The 15,227-nt window shown below is 39.5% G+C and overlaps 1 protein-coding gene across 1 annotated transcript in view; it reads right to left on the minus strand.

Moving 5' to 3' along the window:
* The window catches only part of ccni (cyclin I), a 32,093-nt gene that overhangs the window by 2,933 nt on the left and 13,933 nt on the right, over positions 1-15,227 (minus strand). The window contains exons 3-6 of the mRNA XM_039758818.1: positions 14,348-14,482; positions 13,457-13,531; positions 1,699-1,839; positions 744-974 (exon numbers count right to left, since the gene is read on the minus strand). Of these exons, the coding sequence (XP_039614752.1) occupies positions 744-974; positions 1,699-1,839; positions 13,457-13,531; positions 14,348-14,482 (582 nt within the window). The remainder of the gene's footprint in view (positions 1-743; positions 975-1,698; positions 1,840-13,456; positions 13,532-14,347; positions 14,483-15,227) is intronic.

A 15,227-nucleotide genomic window follows, 5' to 3' on the forward strand; every position in this document is an offset into this window, starting at 1 on the left:
GGAGAGCGGGACAGCGATACGAGTTCCATCCATGACGAACAAAACGTCTTTAAAGTTCAGTACACCTGATGAATTGACTAACACTATGCTATGCAAGTGAAACGTACAATTGGCTGCACAGTATAATTAAATACTTCCGAGGTGGCGGACCATTTATTCTCAGAGCCACGTGAATGTCCTCCGTGAAGCAGGATATACATATTTTCATCTGTGTTTGTATAAGATACAAAATGAAATGAATAAAGAACATTTTGAAGAGTTCCACTTTCACTAACCATGACCAACTACCACATATTCCTCACACAGTTTGCATAAACCTTACCTTTCAATGTCATATTTAGAAGTCCACATGCAGGACAGCTCCTGGAATTTCCTCCACGCACCTGCCAGCCTTCCTGTCACTGCTGTGCCCGCTTCTCCATCTGCACTAAACATGTCACCTAAGTAGCAGGACCTCCCTAATCTCTCCATTCGCCAATATCTAGGTTTACATTTATCATGTCATCATTCTGCATCCCCTCACACACCTTCTACAAGCACAGGTTGCACTTTCCACCTGCAGACTACCCTTCACACCACACATCTATGCAGCCATCACTTTCTTCAATAGGAGATTAAAGGGTTAAAAAACAAACCAAAATGTGCACCCAGATTGAAATCCTCCGGAGACCCATTACTAGGTCTCCCGATTCCAAATCCTAAGATGTGACCATACTGGGTGAAATGATTTGAACAGGTTATACCTGGCATACTTTCAGCATGTTGACGATGACGCTTAGCCAATCAGGACGGCACTTCTCCAGCTCCAGAGTGATAATGGCCAGTGCCAGCATGGAGCCTCTGAACTGCAGCAGCTGGTGAGCAGATAAGCACTGCTGAAGCTGCTTAGTGAGCATAGATACATGCTGGGACGGGCTGACCTTCGGCCGAGTGCACAACAGCTGGGGCCAGCTGGACAGCAACATCGCATGGAACTGGAAATGGGACAAAAGAGACAGCAGTCAGTGAGCGCTCACGTGAAACACAATATCATCTATCCATCCATCATTCAACCCGCTATATCCTAACTACAGGGTCACGGGGGTCTGCTGGAGCCAATCCCAGCCAACACAGGGCGCAAAGCAGGAAACAAACCCCGGGCAGGGCGCCAGCCCACCGCAACACAATATCACCTCTGCCTTAATATTCTCTAACCTTCATTGTTAGTAAAATATTTGTTTCAAAAAAACAGATCAGTGCGTCATGCTGGGGACTGGGAAGTCTGGTCTGGTCTGCTCTGCTAGGACTGTTTGCAGATTTTAGGGAAAGCAGATGGGAAGTTAAATGGGAGCACTGCATTCATGAAAATCATGTCAAAAATATGTCATATTATGCTATACTATTCCAGGACTATTGTTCTTTTTAAAGAGTAAAACCGTTTGTTTCTTATTTGGAAAAAAAAAAAAGTAACTGATAACATAAAAAGCACTTGATCCAGTTTAGGGTTATGGGGTGCCAGTGAGTAAACAGTAAGAACCAGTCATGGACAGAAAATATATTTTCCCAAAATTACATACTGGCAAATTCTGTTATGAGAAATTGTGTTGCAGTCTGCTCTGAAAACTATTATTTGTGTAAAACTCCACTTTCATACTTTAAGCACTGCAGAAGCGGCCTCTTGGTACAATGACAGCGCGGTGAAGCATGTAGGCCACTCACAATTTGAAGGAAATCCAGGGGTGTTGCTGTGAGCAGGTCCCAGCTGAGTTTATCCAGAATTATTCTTTCCATTCTAAGTATTTCTGATGGAGAACAACCACAGCCACTGTCTTTTGCTAACTTATGCAATGCTGGAATTCGCTGTGAAATAAATTGTTGATAAATTAGGTTATTAAAGAAAAGGAAAAAAAAACAACACACCACAGTATCAGTAGTAGATACAATATAATAAACACAAATATTCTATGGCAAACACTTTAACAACAGGATCTGTAAATGTGATTATTCAATCACTAGAAATCTTTAAAGTACGTCTAATAATGGAAGTATGTTAGTTTTCAACCATTTCACAACATATGCTTTGGCATCAATAAACAAGAGCACAAAATTATTTTTAAGAAATACTAATGTTAGTTACATTAAGTTTTTAAAGATTATCGTATTATCAATATTATTTTACCCTTTTCAGGCTGGTCTTTTGCCAAATGTACTTGTATTTGAGTAGACAAATTGCCTTTCATTCTCTAAAATGAAGTTAAAACATACAAACTGAGAGCTATACATGAAATATCAAACATTTGACCTTATTTATGGAAAGGACCCTTCCACACCTCCCCATATAAGTATTTATTTGAAAAACAGGTACTGAAAGTAGATGAGCAACAGTGTTCCAGTTTTTTAAAGAATGATTATTTAGACCATAGTCCTAAAAGGGCGTTAGAAACAAAGATGAGAAAAAGGTAACTCCCTCGACACACTCAATCTTTTCCTTTACTTACATAATCTTAACAAATAATGGACAGTCAGGCACAGACATGTGGCGGTCAGCTGTATATTGTGACATCCCCAGATGCAGTCAAAACTGTATGCGACTAGCCACGACAACCTGAACTGTCACAAGATGTGTGTGTAAGTGCGTGAGAGCTGACAATCAATAAGTGCTCATATTAAAGCAAAATGTATCCACAAACGAAAAGAGACAAGGGCAATGGCAGCCTCAGTGAATGAAGGAAAACAGGTTTTCTGGACAGTAAAAACCAACAAACAAGCACAAGGAAATATGGAGGCAGCACATACGTCATTTCGACATTGTGTCTTTGTCATGCTACGACAGAATGCTCCACGTTGATTCGCTGCCAATATGTGTCGTGTAATCCGACATCCTCATGGCAATGTGATCCAGCAACTGCCGTCTTTAAGTGCAACATTTTCTGTGACTCACAGCTGTGTAGTGCGACACCATCTTTATGTTTTTTTGTTAATGTCTGGGGTGATTTGAAGGAAGAAAGTGGCCAATGAAATGAATTACTGCTTGAGCTTCCCTATTAAAAAATCTCGAGAGTGAGATAATTCTTGCATTTTGTGTTGTGTTACTTGAAACATTCTGTTTAAGAAGAACGTAAGAAATCTCTCTATTATATTAAGAAGAACGTAAGAAATCTATTATAATAAAAATATCCTGGGACGAGACAAGACTTTTTCAGAGAGATACTTTCACGTCCCGTGAGACGAGACTTTGTGCCAAGAGATTTAACCATACCTGGCGCCAGAAATTAAAAGACAAAGAGTAGATGACAAAGTAGAACGTCGTAAAGAATTCAAAACGTTGGCGAGATACACATGGCGAGCAGGTTAGAGATAATGAAAGTATTAAAATTTGAAAGTCTCAAAAAAAATGAGAGTAAAGATCGGATTAGCGCAAACAAATGGAAATTATTACTCAGTGAAATAACGGAACAGCGAGAAGAGATCGAAGATATTGTTTGGATTTAAACTTTAAGTCGGAGACTTGCAGATCGTCTAATTCGTGTTGCCATCAGGGAAAAGTAGTGTTTCTTCTCAATTAAGAGGCGTATCTTTTAATTCTTGCAGATTTGTTGTTTGGTGAAAGTGAAATCCACTTATGCAAGTGGCAGAGACGTGATGTGGCTGGCGCGTAGGGCAGGCCGGAGGGGGGCGTTGGTTAACAAAGCGAGCAGGGAGCAAAGCAAACGTAGTTAGTAATACATGATTTTAACGGATATGGTAAAAAAAAAAAAAAAAAATGTGACAGTACTCATTAGAAAAGAGTATGTGTCACAATATCAACTTGCAGTATACCATTCAGAAGAAAGACAAAAACTATGAGGATATACACTACCAGTCGGACGTTTTAGAACAAATCAGTTTTTCCAGTTTTTCTTCAAATGTAATCAGTTTAAATGCAATGAATGACCTAAAATGGTAAAAAAAAAAAAAAAGTAAGCGGTAAACTGCCAGAGGTTTAAATTTAAAGTTTAGGTTAGCAAAAACTGATAAAAAGGAAATTTCAGAATACAGTATTACAAATGGGACATCTTCAGGGAACAACTAATAGGTTACAACCTACAGATGTTCTGCAGCAGTAAAAAGTAAATTAAGTCTTGGAAGGTGAAGAAAACAATTTGCACAGGTGTCCCAAGTCCCACTGATTACTTAAACCCCCCTGTCTGTCCTAAAGCAGAGTGGGAACTGAATGTGTTGCTACACCCTCTGAAGTACTACTTGGACAATATTCCAGTGATAATGGCAAGGAAAGGACAATTCACAAATGAAATGACACAGAACATTATTAGCATTTGAAGTGTAGGCCTTCCATTTAGAGAAATTGCAAAAAAAATAAAAATAGAAGTGTCCGTATGGTGTCCTACACATTCCGAACTGGCAGAAACTCAAATAGAAAGAGATCTAGCTGACCCAAAGTCACAACCCAATCACAAGACAAGGTCCTGGGAGTCTCCAGCATCCATGATGGGTGCCTCATGGCATAACAGCTTCAAACAGAGCTTAACGGTGGTTGTAAAAAGTAAGTCTCTGTTTGTACTATGAAGAGGAGACTTTGTGCTGCAGGTTTGACAGAGTGAGTTGCAGAAAGAAAGCCATTCCTTAAAAAGCACAAAACAGGGCCTTGAAATACCAGCTGTGGACTACTGCAGACTGAAGAAAGTCTTAAGGACCAATGAATCAAAATTTGAACTCTTTGGTTCAATACACAGGGTGTCTGTGCGCCATTGAGTTGGTGAAAGGATGGATCCTCAGTGTGGGACACCAGCTGTCAAACATGGAGGAGGAAGTGTGATGGTCTGGTGTTCTTCTGCTAGAGGCAGAGTTGGTGACTGGCACTGTGAATCAAAAGGGATACCATAGTCTGGCTGTTATATCAGCAAATGGTGGCTACTTTGATGAATCAAAAATTTAAAAACAAACTTTGTACACTTAATGACTCCTTATTTGTTATATGCCCTTGTTTATTTGTTCTATGCCTTGATTTCATGAAACCTTCAGACATTAAACTGTGTGCATTTCCATAAAAAGTGAAAAGAATGAGGTGTTCTAAAACCTTTGACTGGTAGTGTACATATGAAGGATAAAGATCTGGAGGATAAACACGTCAGAAATAAATATGCTGGTACACTGGTAGTAACAATGAAAGAGACTTCAGAAGTTAGAAATGGAAATTCTGTATAAAATGTAGCGTAATGAATGTTGAAAAGCTGAAACCGAAGGCAACAAGCAAACAAAATTCTAAAGAAGCAAGTCAAAGAGCAAAAGGAATCTGCAGGGAGGAGTTATAAAGTCAAAGCCAGGTCAAAATGATGTTTGTGGCATTAACTGCTTTAAAAAATGTAAAATATTTAAACAAATCATCACAAAACAAGAACTATGCAAGTCAGAGTTGAAGGAACAGAAAAGAAACAAGAAAGGGATTGATTGATTGTAAAGAAGAGGGAAGGACGCTCTACGATGAATTTGTAAATTCCGAGTAGGCTACCATGAGATGTAGCAATGCCAGCCTTAAGAACCTAAGATGTGGGTAAATGGTTACAGTACGTTTTTGCATATGGGAGGCAGATTTAGTCAATGAAGGTGGATTATAAAGCAAGACTGGAAATGAATAAGATGAGGACGCAGAGGAAGAAAGAGTACACATGAAAAGTTGAGTGTGGTGACAATAAAACCTGGCGTGGCAAAAACAGGCCCAGGGGTTTAACTACAGTATGTGGAGCAAAAGAGGAAGCACGACTTAGTGAAGGCCTTCAGTGAGACAGTGGCATACGACTAAGAGAAAAACTGCGAGAAATGACAAGAAACAACAGCTTAAGGATGGCAACAAGTACCAATTAAAACAGCTATGCCAGATGACAAACGCTGAAAGCAATAAAACAAGTCTTTAAATAAACTAAAAAGGCTCCAAAAACACTTTAAACTGGCCAACCCAACATGAAAAATGTATACAATATTGTAGCACACAGAATAAGAAAAGAAAAAAAAAAAAAAACCGAAATTAGTATTACTAGTTTGAAACTTACAACGGTGCCCACGCTCTTATGATGCATCTTTACATTCATAGTATAACACCGAGAACGCTTCAGGCAAGAATTTAGTAAATTCAAATTGTAAATTGATTGTACATTGATGGAAACACAGACCAGCAATCTTAAATACAGCTTTGGCATTTATTGTAGCCTGTATGTGTGGTTTGTTACCAAATTATAATAGTGGTCCTGTAAGCATATACTGTACCGGACTTTAAAGAAGAGAGGGAAGGGAACTAAAAGAGCTGGAGTAAAACACTGATATAAATAAAATAAACAGGACATAATTTCTTGGAAGGCGGCTAGGATTGTTGACCACGAATCAGTCACATATAAAAGATTCACTCAAATTACTCTCCTTCCAGACTAGGATACCTCGGACAAGGAAAGTACTTGAGGAAGAGATCTCCTTGAAGCACCAGAGTGTCATAAAGATTATAGCATAACATCACATGACATTCTCAATCGGGGAACGGGAGCATGGCTGAACATAACCCAGGACAGGGGCTTCAGCCCATCACAGGACCCATTCACATATAAAACTACACTCACACTCACATAAGACAAACACGGAACTGGCAAATTAACCTCTGCCTCGTAGTAAGGAGACCTGGGTTCGCTTCCCGGGTCCTCCCTGTGTGGAGTTTGCATGTTCTCCCCGTGTCTGTATGGGTTTCCTGCCACAGTGCAAATACATGCAGGTTAAGTGAATTGGCGATCCTAAATTGTCCTTAGTGTGTATAGCGGGTTGGACAATGACTGACTGACCTCATTTGTTCTGTTCCCTAGAATTACGCTAATGCGCTGCAGAGTCTGAAGAGGTTGCTTCCTAACACGTTGCTTATTTTCCACAGAGCTCGTGTCTTCAAACGTCTTCATTAACTTTTGCTTCACACATTCAACACTCCAAACTGTACATACATTTTTTTTTTTTTTTTAATTAGACTGCTGTCCTTGTTTAGTTCTACATTACAGTCTATTTAAGAATGTTCTTTATTAACACTAATTATTTGTATTCTTCCCTCGTGTTATTAACAGACAGCAGAGATACAGGCTACTTTCAGGCCAAGCAAAGTTAAGACCCGAGTGTCCAACATACAAAATATGTTAAGCGCCGTTAAGTGCTCAACAATTTAAAGCTTGAATACACTTTTACAAGGGCACGTTCAAAACTTAACAACCTAAAAGCTTCTCCTAAGGGAAGTAATTTAATTTTCTTCCCAGTATAAAGATGCTGATAATGTAAGTGAAGGTAAATTTAATACTTTGTGAAATGTTGCTTTGATAAGTGATAAGCAGAATAAAGGTAGCAGCCTTAGAATCGCATTTTAGGGCATGAATTGCTACACATTTTAGGTGTGTGTTTATACATTCTGAGAAAGGCAAACTGAAAGTAAATGCCTTTATAAATGCATAGCATAGTTAAATGTCCTATGTTGCTTTTGGCTAGAAATAGACCATGAACTCACAAGAAAAGTATGATGATTCTCATCGGACCATGTCAGCCTTTCTTCAAATTATTCCAACAACATTTAACTAACAGAAACTCAAAATCTCAGGTCCTCCATGTTCATGCTGTCCAAACCTCAGCTATACCTTGCTGCCCTGTTCTTGGCAATGAAGACTAGTGAAGCAGGCAAGATAGGTCCTTGGCAGAGTCCTAAATCTTCTTTAAAGACATTCAACTGAATCTGAATTAGGCAAACATAACTCCCAGCATTCCAAGAATCACAGATTACTGCAGCATCTCCTATCCTCCATACTGCAATTCATCCTTTGCATCCGAGTTTTTTTAATTTCTTTCTTTATCAAACATCCTTGTAAAGTGCCCAGGCCTGATCTTGCTTAGCTTGATTTGATTGGTTCACTCTCTTACTGAAGTTGTTATCTACAGTACAAACTGGATTGTTCTCTTGTCCCTGGTAACACTTCCATATCCCACCTAACAATTTTCTCATTTCAACTGATCTTTGTAGGACATCTCACTTCCACCATACTTGTGCTACCATAATCCACTTCTCCAAGAACCTCCCCTGTGCAGCATGTTTTGTCACCTCATACAGCCATTTCCTTTTGTCTCCTGGTTACAAGTCCCATTGTATGGTCACTCTGACAAAATTCATTGATTTAACTACTAAGCCACAAACTAGGCTACATCCAAGTAACCACAGGCATCCAGAGTATAATGAGAAGCTACATAGGTTTGACATTTTTGGTCAAATACAGTAATGCACATGCAGATCACTTGATCTCTTACTTGCTATGAGAAATTGCCCTTCTCACCACCTACCCTTATATTCAGTGGCTTGCTGCCAGCATTAAAGTACTCCTTTGTGGTAATACATGAGGGCTAAAGCAGCTCTAGAGTCTTAGTTGCCCCGGTAAAAAGCCTAACTCTTACTATGAAACTTCATTCAGTGTGCTTTTAATACACCATGCTTCTCCATTTACATGGAATTGCTTCTTCCAAATCTGACTTATCTTCATGCTCTCCCAACTTCTTACTCTATTCTTCTAGCTTCTCACCTGTCTACTGAATTACAGATTATAGACAATATTTTGTTGTTTATTAATAAAATGGTTACTACATGGATAAATCCTTTGGAACTTGGACTTTTTTCCAGGGATTTGTCCATAAGATTTCAGGAACTGAGAACGAAACTGAAAAAGAGTATATCAGGTAAGCTGATATGTGCTTTCAGTTGAATGAGACAAAGTTAATGCATGTTAATACGTTAAACAGAAAATATTACACTGAAACTTGCAAAACTGGATCCACACCAGAAGAATTCAACCAATCAAATCTGACAGCACTGAAAACCAGACAGTGTGCCTTGGTATCACCTATGAAGCACTGCTACTGAACTTTCTCTACTCTGTCAAACCTTTGCCACATCTTAATTTGACTACTGAAATTTTGGAAAACAGTATAAATGACAAATGCACCTCAGATGGATCAACTACACTGGCTATAGTTATGACAGGAAATCTCTGCTACTCATTTGAAAAGCTGTTAACTCTAACACTTTGGCTACCTGTCATAATTGCCTGCCTTGTGTTTACCTGCCTGACTCTCTCCCTGGGCCTGTCTAGGAAGTTCAGTTAACACTAACTTCATATCATGCTTGAAAATCTGCCTTGGACAAAAAAGACGAGGCAGGGTCTAAGGATTTCAGGAAAAATCAGCTTTATTCAACTTGAAACAGGAACAGCAAGGTTATTTACTGCAGCAGGAGCTACCACTCTACTACACACATACACAGCAAACGTGCAGGGCAGGGCCAGGGCCAGGTCACTGGCCAAGTTATAATGTTTCCTGTATCACCCAGCGGGTGACAAACGTGTTGCACGAAGAGGCGGTGAGCCTGCCATTGTCTCTGTGGTGGTGCGAGCCTACGAGGCACTGTGAACCTGCAGTTACCTCAGCAATGGACAAGCAGCCCACGAAAGAAATGTCAATCGCGTTTCGGCGTGTTGCCCCATTGGGGAGGGTTTCAAAAGAGTTAAAAATTATCACATTCTATTTAGCATTTTAATCAGCTATTCCTCTATATACCATACAGTGGTGTGAAAAACTATTTGCCCCCTTCCTGATTTCTCATTCTTTTCCATGTTTGTCACACAAAATGTTTCTGATCATCAAACACATTTAACCATTAGTCAAATATAACACAAGTAAACACAAAATGCAGTTTTTAAATGATGGTTTTTATTATTTAGAGAGAAAAAAAAATCCAAACCTACATGGCCCTGTGTGAAAAAGTAATTGCCCCCTTGTTAAAAAATAACCTAACTGTGGTTTATCACACCTGAGTTCAATTTCCGTAGCCACCCCCAGGCCTGATTACTGCCACACCTGTTTCAATCAAGAAATCACTTAAATAGGAGCTGCCTGACACAGAGAAGTAGACCAAAAAAAGCTAGACATCATGCCAAGATCCAAAGAAATTCAGGAACAAATGAGAACAGAAGTAATTGAGATCTATCAGTCTGGTAAAGGTTATAAAGCCATTTCTAAAGCTTTGGGACTCCAGCAAACCACAGTGAGAGCCATTATCCACAAATGGCAAAAACATGGAACAGTGGTGAACCTTCCCAGGAGTGGCGGCCGACCAAAATTACCCCAAGAGCGCAGAGACGACTCATCCGAGAGGTCACAAAAGACCCCAGGACAACGTCTAAAGAACTGCAGGCCTCACTTGCCTCAATTAAGGTCAGTGTTCACGACTCCACCATAAGAAAGAGACTGGGCAAAAACAGCCTGCATGACAGATTTCCAAGATGCAAACCACTGTTAAGCAAAAAGAACATTAGGGCTCGTCTCAATTTTGCTAAGAAACATCTCAATGATTGCCAAGACTTTTGGGAAAATACCTTGTGGACTGATGAGACAAAAGTTGAACTTTTGGAAGGCAAATGTCCGTTACATCTGGCGTAAAAGGAACACAGCATTTCAGAAAAAGAACATCATACCAACAGTAAAATATGGTGGTGGTAGTGTGATGGTCTGGGGTTGTTTTGCTGCTTCAGGACCTGGAAGGCTTGCTGTGATAGATGGAACCATGAATTCTACTGTCTACCAAAAATCCTGAAGGAGAATGTCCGCCATCTGTTCGTCAACTCAAGCTGAAGCGATCTTGGGTGCTGCAACAGGACAATGACCCAAAACACACCAGCAAATCCACCTCTGAATGGCTGAAGAAAAACAAAATGAAGACTTTGGAGTGGCCTAGTCAAAGTCCTGACCTGAATCCAATTGAGATGCTATGGCATGACCTTAAAAAGGCGGTGCATGCTAGAAAACCCTCAAATAAAGCTGAATTACAACAATTCTGCAAAGATGAGTGGGCCAAAATTCCTCCAGAGCGCTGTAAAAGAGTCATTGCAAGTTATCGCAAACGCTTGATTGCAGTTATTGCTGCTAAGGGTGGCCCAACCAGTTATTAGGTTCAGGGGGCAATTACTTTTTCACACAGGGCCATGTAGGTTTGGATTTTTTTTTCTCCCTAAATAATTTTAAAATTATTTAAAAACTGCATTTTGTGTTTACTTGTGTTATATTTGACTAATGGTTAAATGTGTTTGATGATCAGAAACATTTTGTGTGACAAACATGCAAAAGAATAAGAAATCAGGAAGGAGGCAAATAGTTTTTCACACCACTGTATATGTAGTATTAATGCCTCAGTTCACAATTACTTTTATGGATGGTTCGGATTGTCTTCTTGCAAATTACCAAGGTGTGAATCACACTGGACTGCACATTTTCTTAATTTGATTTCTACTCCACCTCTCCTTATTCTGATATACATGATGATAAATGTGAAAATTTTATTGTACTGGTAAACTTTATAGAGTCTTTTACCTTTATGTATCATTCTGTTTCACTGGCAACAATATAAACTCTCTCTGATCAATATTTTTTGTTTTAGTTATTCACAAATCACATATTCTCTCCAGTGTGGTAACTGAAATCAAAATTAGACTAATTTTATATAAAATGAAACAACTAGAGTCTTTATAAAGAGTTACACTTTATAAAGAGGTACATTTACTTAATAACCTGCTCAAAAAAAATTAAAGGAATACTTTGAAAACACTTCAGATCTCAATGGGAAAAAAAAATCCTGCTGGATGTCTATACTGATATGGACTGGGTAATGTGTTAGGAACAAAAGGACGCCATATCATTAATGGAAATGAAAATTATCAACCTACAGAGGGCTGAATTCAAAAGACACCCCGAAAATCAAAGTGAAAAAATGATACGGCAGGCTAGTCCATTTTGCTGTACAGCAATTCAAAATCATACTCAGTAGTTTGTATAGCACCCAAAATGCTTGCATGCTTGCCTGATCAACGTCGGGGCCTACTCCTAATGAGACTGACGGATGGTGTTCTGGGGGATCTCCTCCCAGATCTGGACCAGGGCATCACGGAGCTCCTGGACAGTGTGAGGTGCAACCGGGCAGCATCAGATGGACTGTAACATAATGTCCCAGAGATGTTCTATTGGATTTAGGTCAGGCGAGCATGGGGGCTAGTCAATGGTATCAATTCCTTCATCCTCCAGGAACTGCCTGCATATTCTTGCCACATGAGGCCGGGCATTGTTGTGCACCAGGAGGAACCCAGAACCAACTGCACCAGCACAGGGTCTGACAATGAGCCCAAGGACTTCATCCCTATACGTAATGGCAGTCAAGGTGCCATTGTCTAGCCTGTAGAGGTCTGTGCACCCCTCCATGGATATGCCTCTCCAGACCATCACTGACCCACCACCAGGCAGCATAACGTTCTCCATGGCTTCTCCAGACCCTTTCATGTCTGTCACATGTGCTCAGGGTGTACCTGGTCTCATCTGTGAAAAGCACAGGGCACCAGCGGTGGACCTGCCAATTCTGGTATTCTATGGCAAATGCCAATGGAGCTCCACAGTGCCGGGAAGTGAGTACAGGGCCCTCTAGAGGATATCGGGTCCTCAGGCCGCCCTCATGAAGTCTCTTTCTGATTGTTTGGTCAGAGACATTCACACCAGTTGCAGCAGTGCTCATCAAATGAACAGAAATCTACTGTAACTGTTTGTTGTCCAACTCTGTTCATCAGAACCAAAGCTTCTTTTACACAAATTTCCCCAGGACATTTCACCACTACTGCCAGATGCATGAATTTTCTGTAAACATATATCTAACTTTATTACAATAAGGCCATCAAAGTCATAAACACATTCCGCTACACTGGGTAAACTGGGAATCAACCCCATTATTCCCTACTGATCATTAATTCCACCTCTCCAGGTTGAAATGATTGCGCCTAATTCATCCTATTTTCTTTCAGCTCTCATTGTTTAAGAAAGACAGCAGAGACTGACACAGTATGAGATTTAAAATGTATACTGTATGTACACAGGCTATTGGCAACTTTTTAAAAGCTTTGCATACACTAAGGCTTTCAAACAGTCTTGTCAGTGTGTTTGGCATCACAATTCCTTTATGAGAATAAATCTTCTACACTTACAGTGATTACAATCAAAGTAAACATATAGACTTTCTGCTGAGGACAATGTAAGGTTTACATTTCACCCAAGACACTCTCCTTCAATATGCAAGGCAGCACACCTCACAGTGAACCAGAACTATAAGCAGGCTAATCTGCCCAGGTGTACTGGTTTCTTTATTTAAATATTCCTTTGCCACATTACTCACCTTTTCAAATAGGTAATTCAGTTAGCGCTGTTAAGCATATAGACAGCTAAAATGCAGCATATAGTAATTGAAGCACAATAATGTATAAAACACTAATAAATGATCAATTAATGGAATACATTTATGCTATAAACAAAATTTACAGCCTCTTTAGTTTTAACACAGTGAAGTAAAATTCAACAGAACCGAATGATATTATTTTGTTTTCTGTGTACTCACCTCATCCTCCTCATTAGTCTTAGCACCGAGGAAGAAACAGCTAATAGCAATGCAGCGAAGGTACTTTGGACGGGCCTAAAGAGAAAAGCAAAAAATTAATATAGCATTGCTGGCCATTTCATATATGCATTACTATAGCATGAAGATCTGAGAATAAATCTAAAATTTAACATATTCATAAGTAAACAAAGAAATAACTGCTGAGTGCTAATGTTGAGCTGTACAACATTTGGAATTGTCAAACAATTTTTCTGTAATAAAGCATGTTGTGAACACAACTATATGTACAACAAAATATTTGCTGGCATCAAACTATGAACATCAAATACTAATTTAAAAAAATTACCATTAAACAAAAACAATTTTCCATTGATTCATTATCTTATCTTTCTAATTTCTACTTGTAGTCTGTTTATCCAGTTCCATGTTGCAAAGAGCCGATGCCTGTGCTAACAGCATTGGGTACAAGGAGAGAACCAACCTTAAACAATGGAGTACCAGTTCATGAAAAGACACACTTACATATATACACACACATTCAATCCGACTGGGCCCATGAAGAGTTACCAATAAACCTAATATGCACAACTTAGGACTGAGGAAGAAAAAAGACATTTCAGGAAAACCCACACAAACACAAGAGAATGCTTGCAGACTCCACAGAATAGGACCTGGACCCTGGATTCAAATCCAAGGGTCATGGAGCCATGAAGTGCCAGTCCTAACCAATGCACCCATACTGCCCTGATATACTGCCACTAAAATATTATGTTGCTCTTACAGCACTTGCTTTTCTTCTTATAACTTGTATCATTTGACTTTATTAGTATAACAATTATGGTAAATTCTTAATTTAAAGAATCTAAAACATAAAATAAAAAGCTGCATTACCTTTACTACGGCTAAAAACCTATCCAAAATACTGATGGCAAGTGCAAGCGTCTCTGGATAAAGATGGAATTTGCTGGTAAGAGAACACATCCATCGAACAACCTCATCACGCTGAACTGGAGAAATATCTGTATCCTTCAAAAACACAAAGTAAACAGACAAACAAAAAAGTTAATAAAACAAGTCAAAATATATCAAACACTAGGCTCATACATTAAAAAAATACAAAGAATCAGACCAGGGAAATTATATCTGAATTGAAGACTGGTATGAAGAATGTATCTTCATACCATGTAATTTATCTTGAATGGGCTACAATGGCCAAAGACCATGGCAGGTGCAGATATTGTCAGGGAAACACAATAAAGTGTGTTTGTAGATTGGACGTGTACATGAAATGTGTGTAATAAGCGAGTCCACCCCTTTACGGATATTACAGAGAGTGCTGTGCAATTTGAATCAGGAAGAGGGAAAAAAAAAAAAACAACTGCCATGGAATTCCTTTTGATTAGCAGAGCATTCCCATACATGTTGATTCACGAATATATGTACTGTTCGTTTAAAAAAAAAACATATTTCAGCCGGAAAGTAATACATTAGACAGATTTTTTGGCCATAACACTCACCATCCATCCATTATTCAACCTGCTACATCCTAACTACAGGGTCACGGGGGTCTGCTGGAGCCAATCCCAGGCAACACAGGGCGCAAGGCAGGGAACAAATCCCGGGCAGGGCGCCAGCCTACCACAGGACACACACACCAAGCACACACTAGGGACAATTTAGGATTGCCAATGCACCGAACCTGCATGTCTTTGGACTGTGGGAGGAAACCAAACACCCAGAGGAAACCCACGCAGACACGGGGAGAACATGC

Source organism: Polypterus senegalus, chromosome 7, assembly GCF_016835505.1.
Source record: "Polypterus senegalus isolate Bchr_013 chromosome 7, ASM1683550v1, whole genome shotgun sequence".
Lineage (NCBI taxonomy): Eukaryota > Metazoa > Chordata > Cladistia > Polypteriformes > Polypteridae > Polypterus > Polypterus senegalus.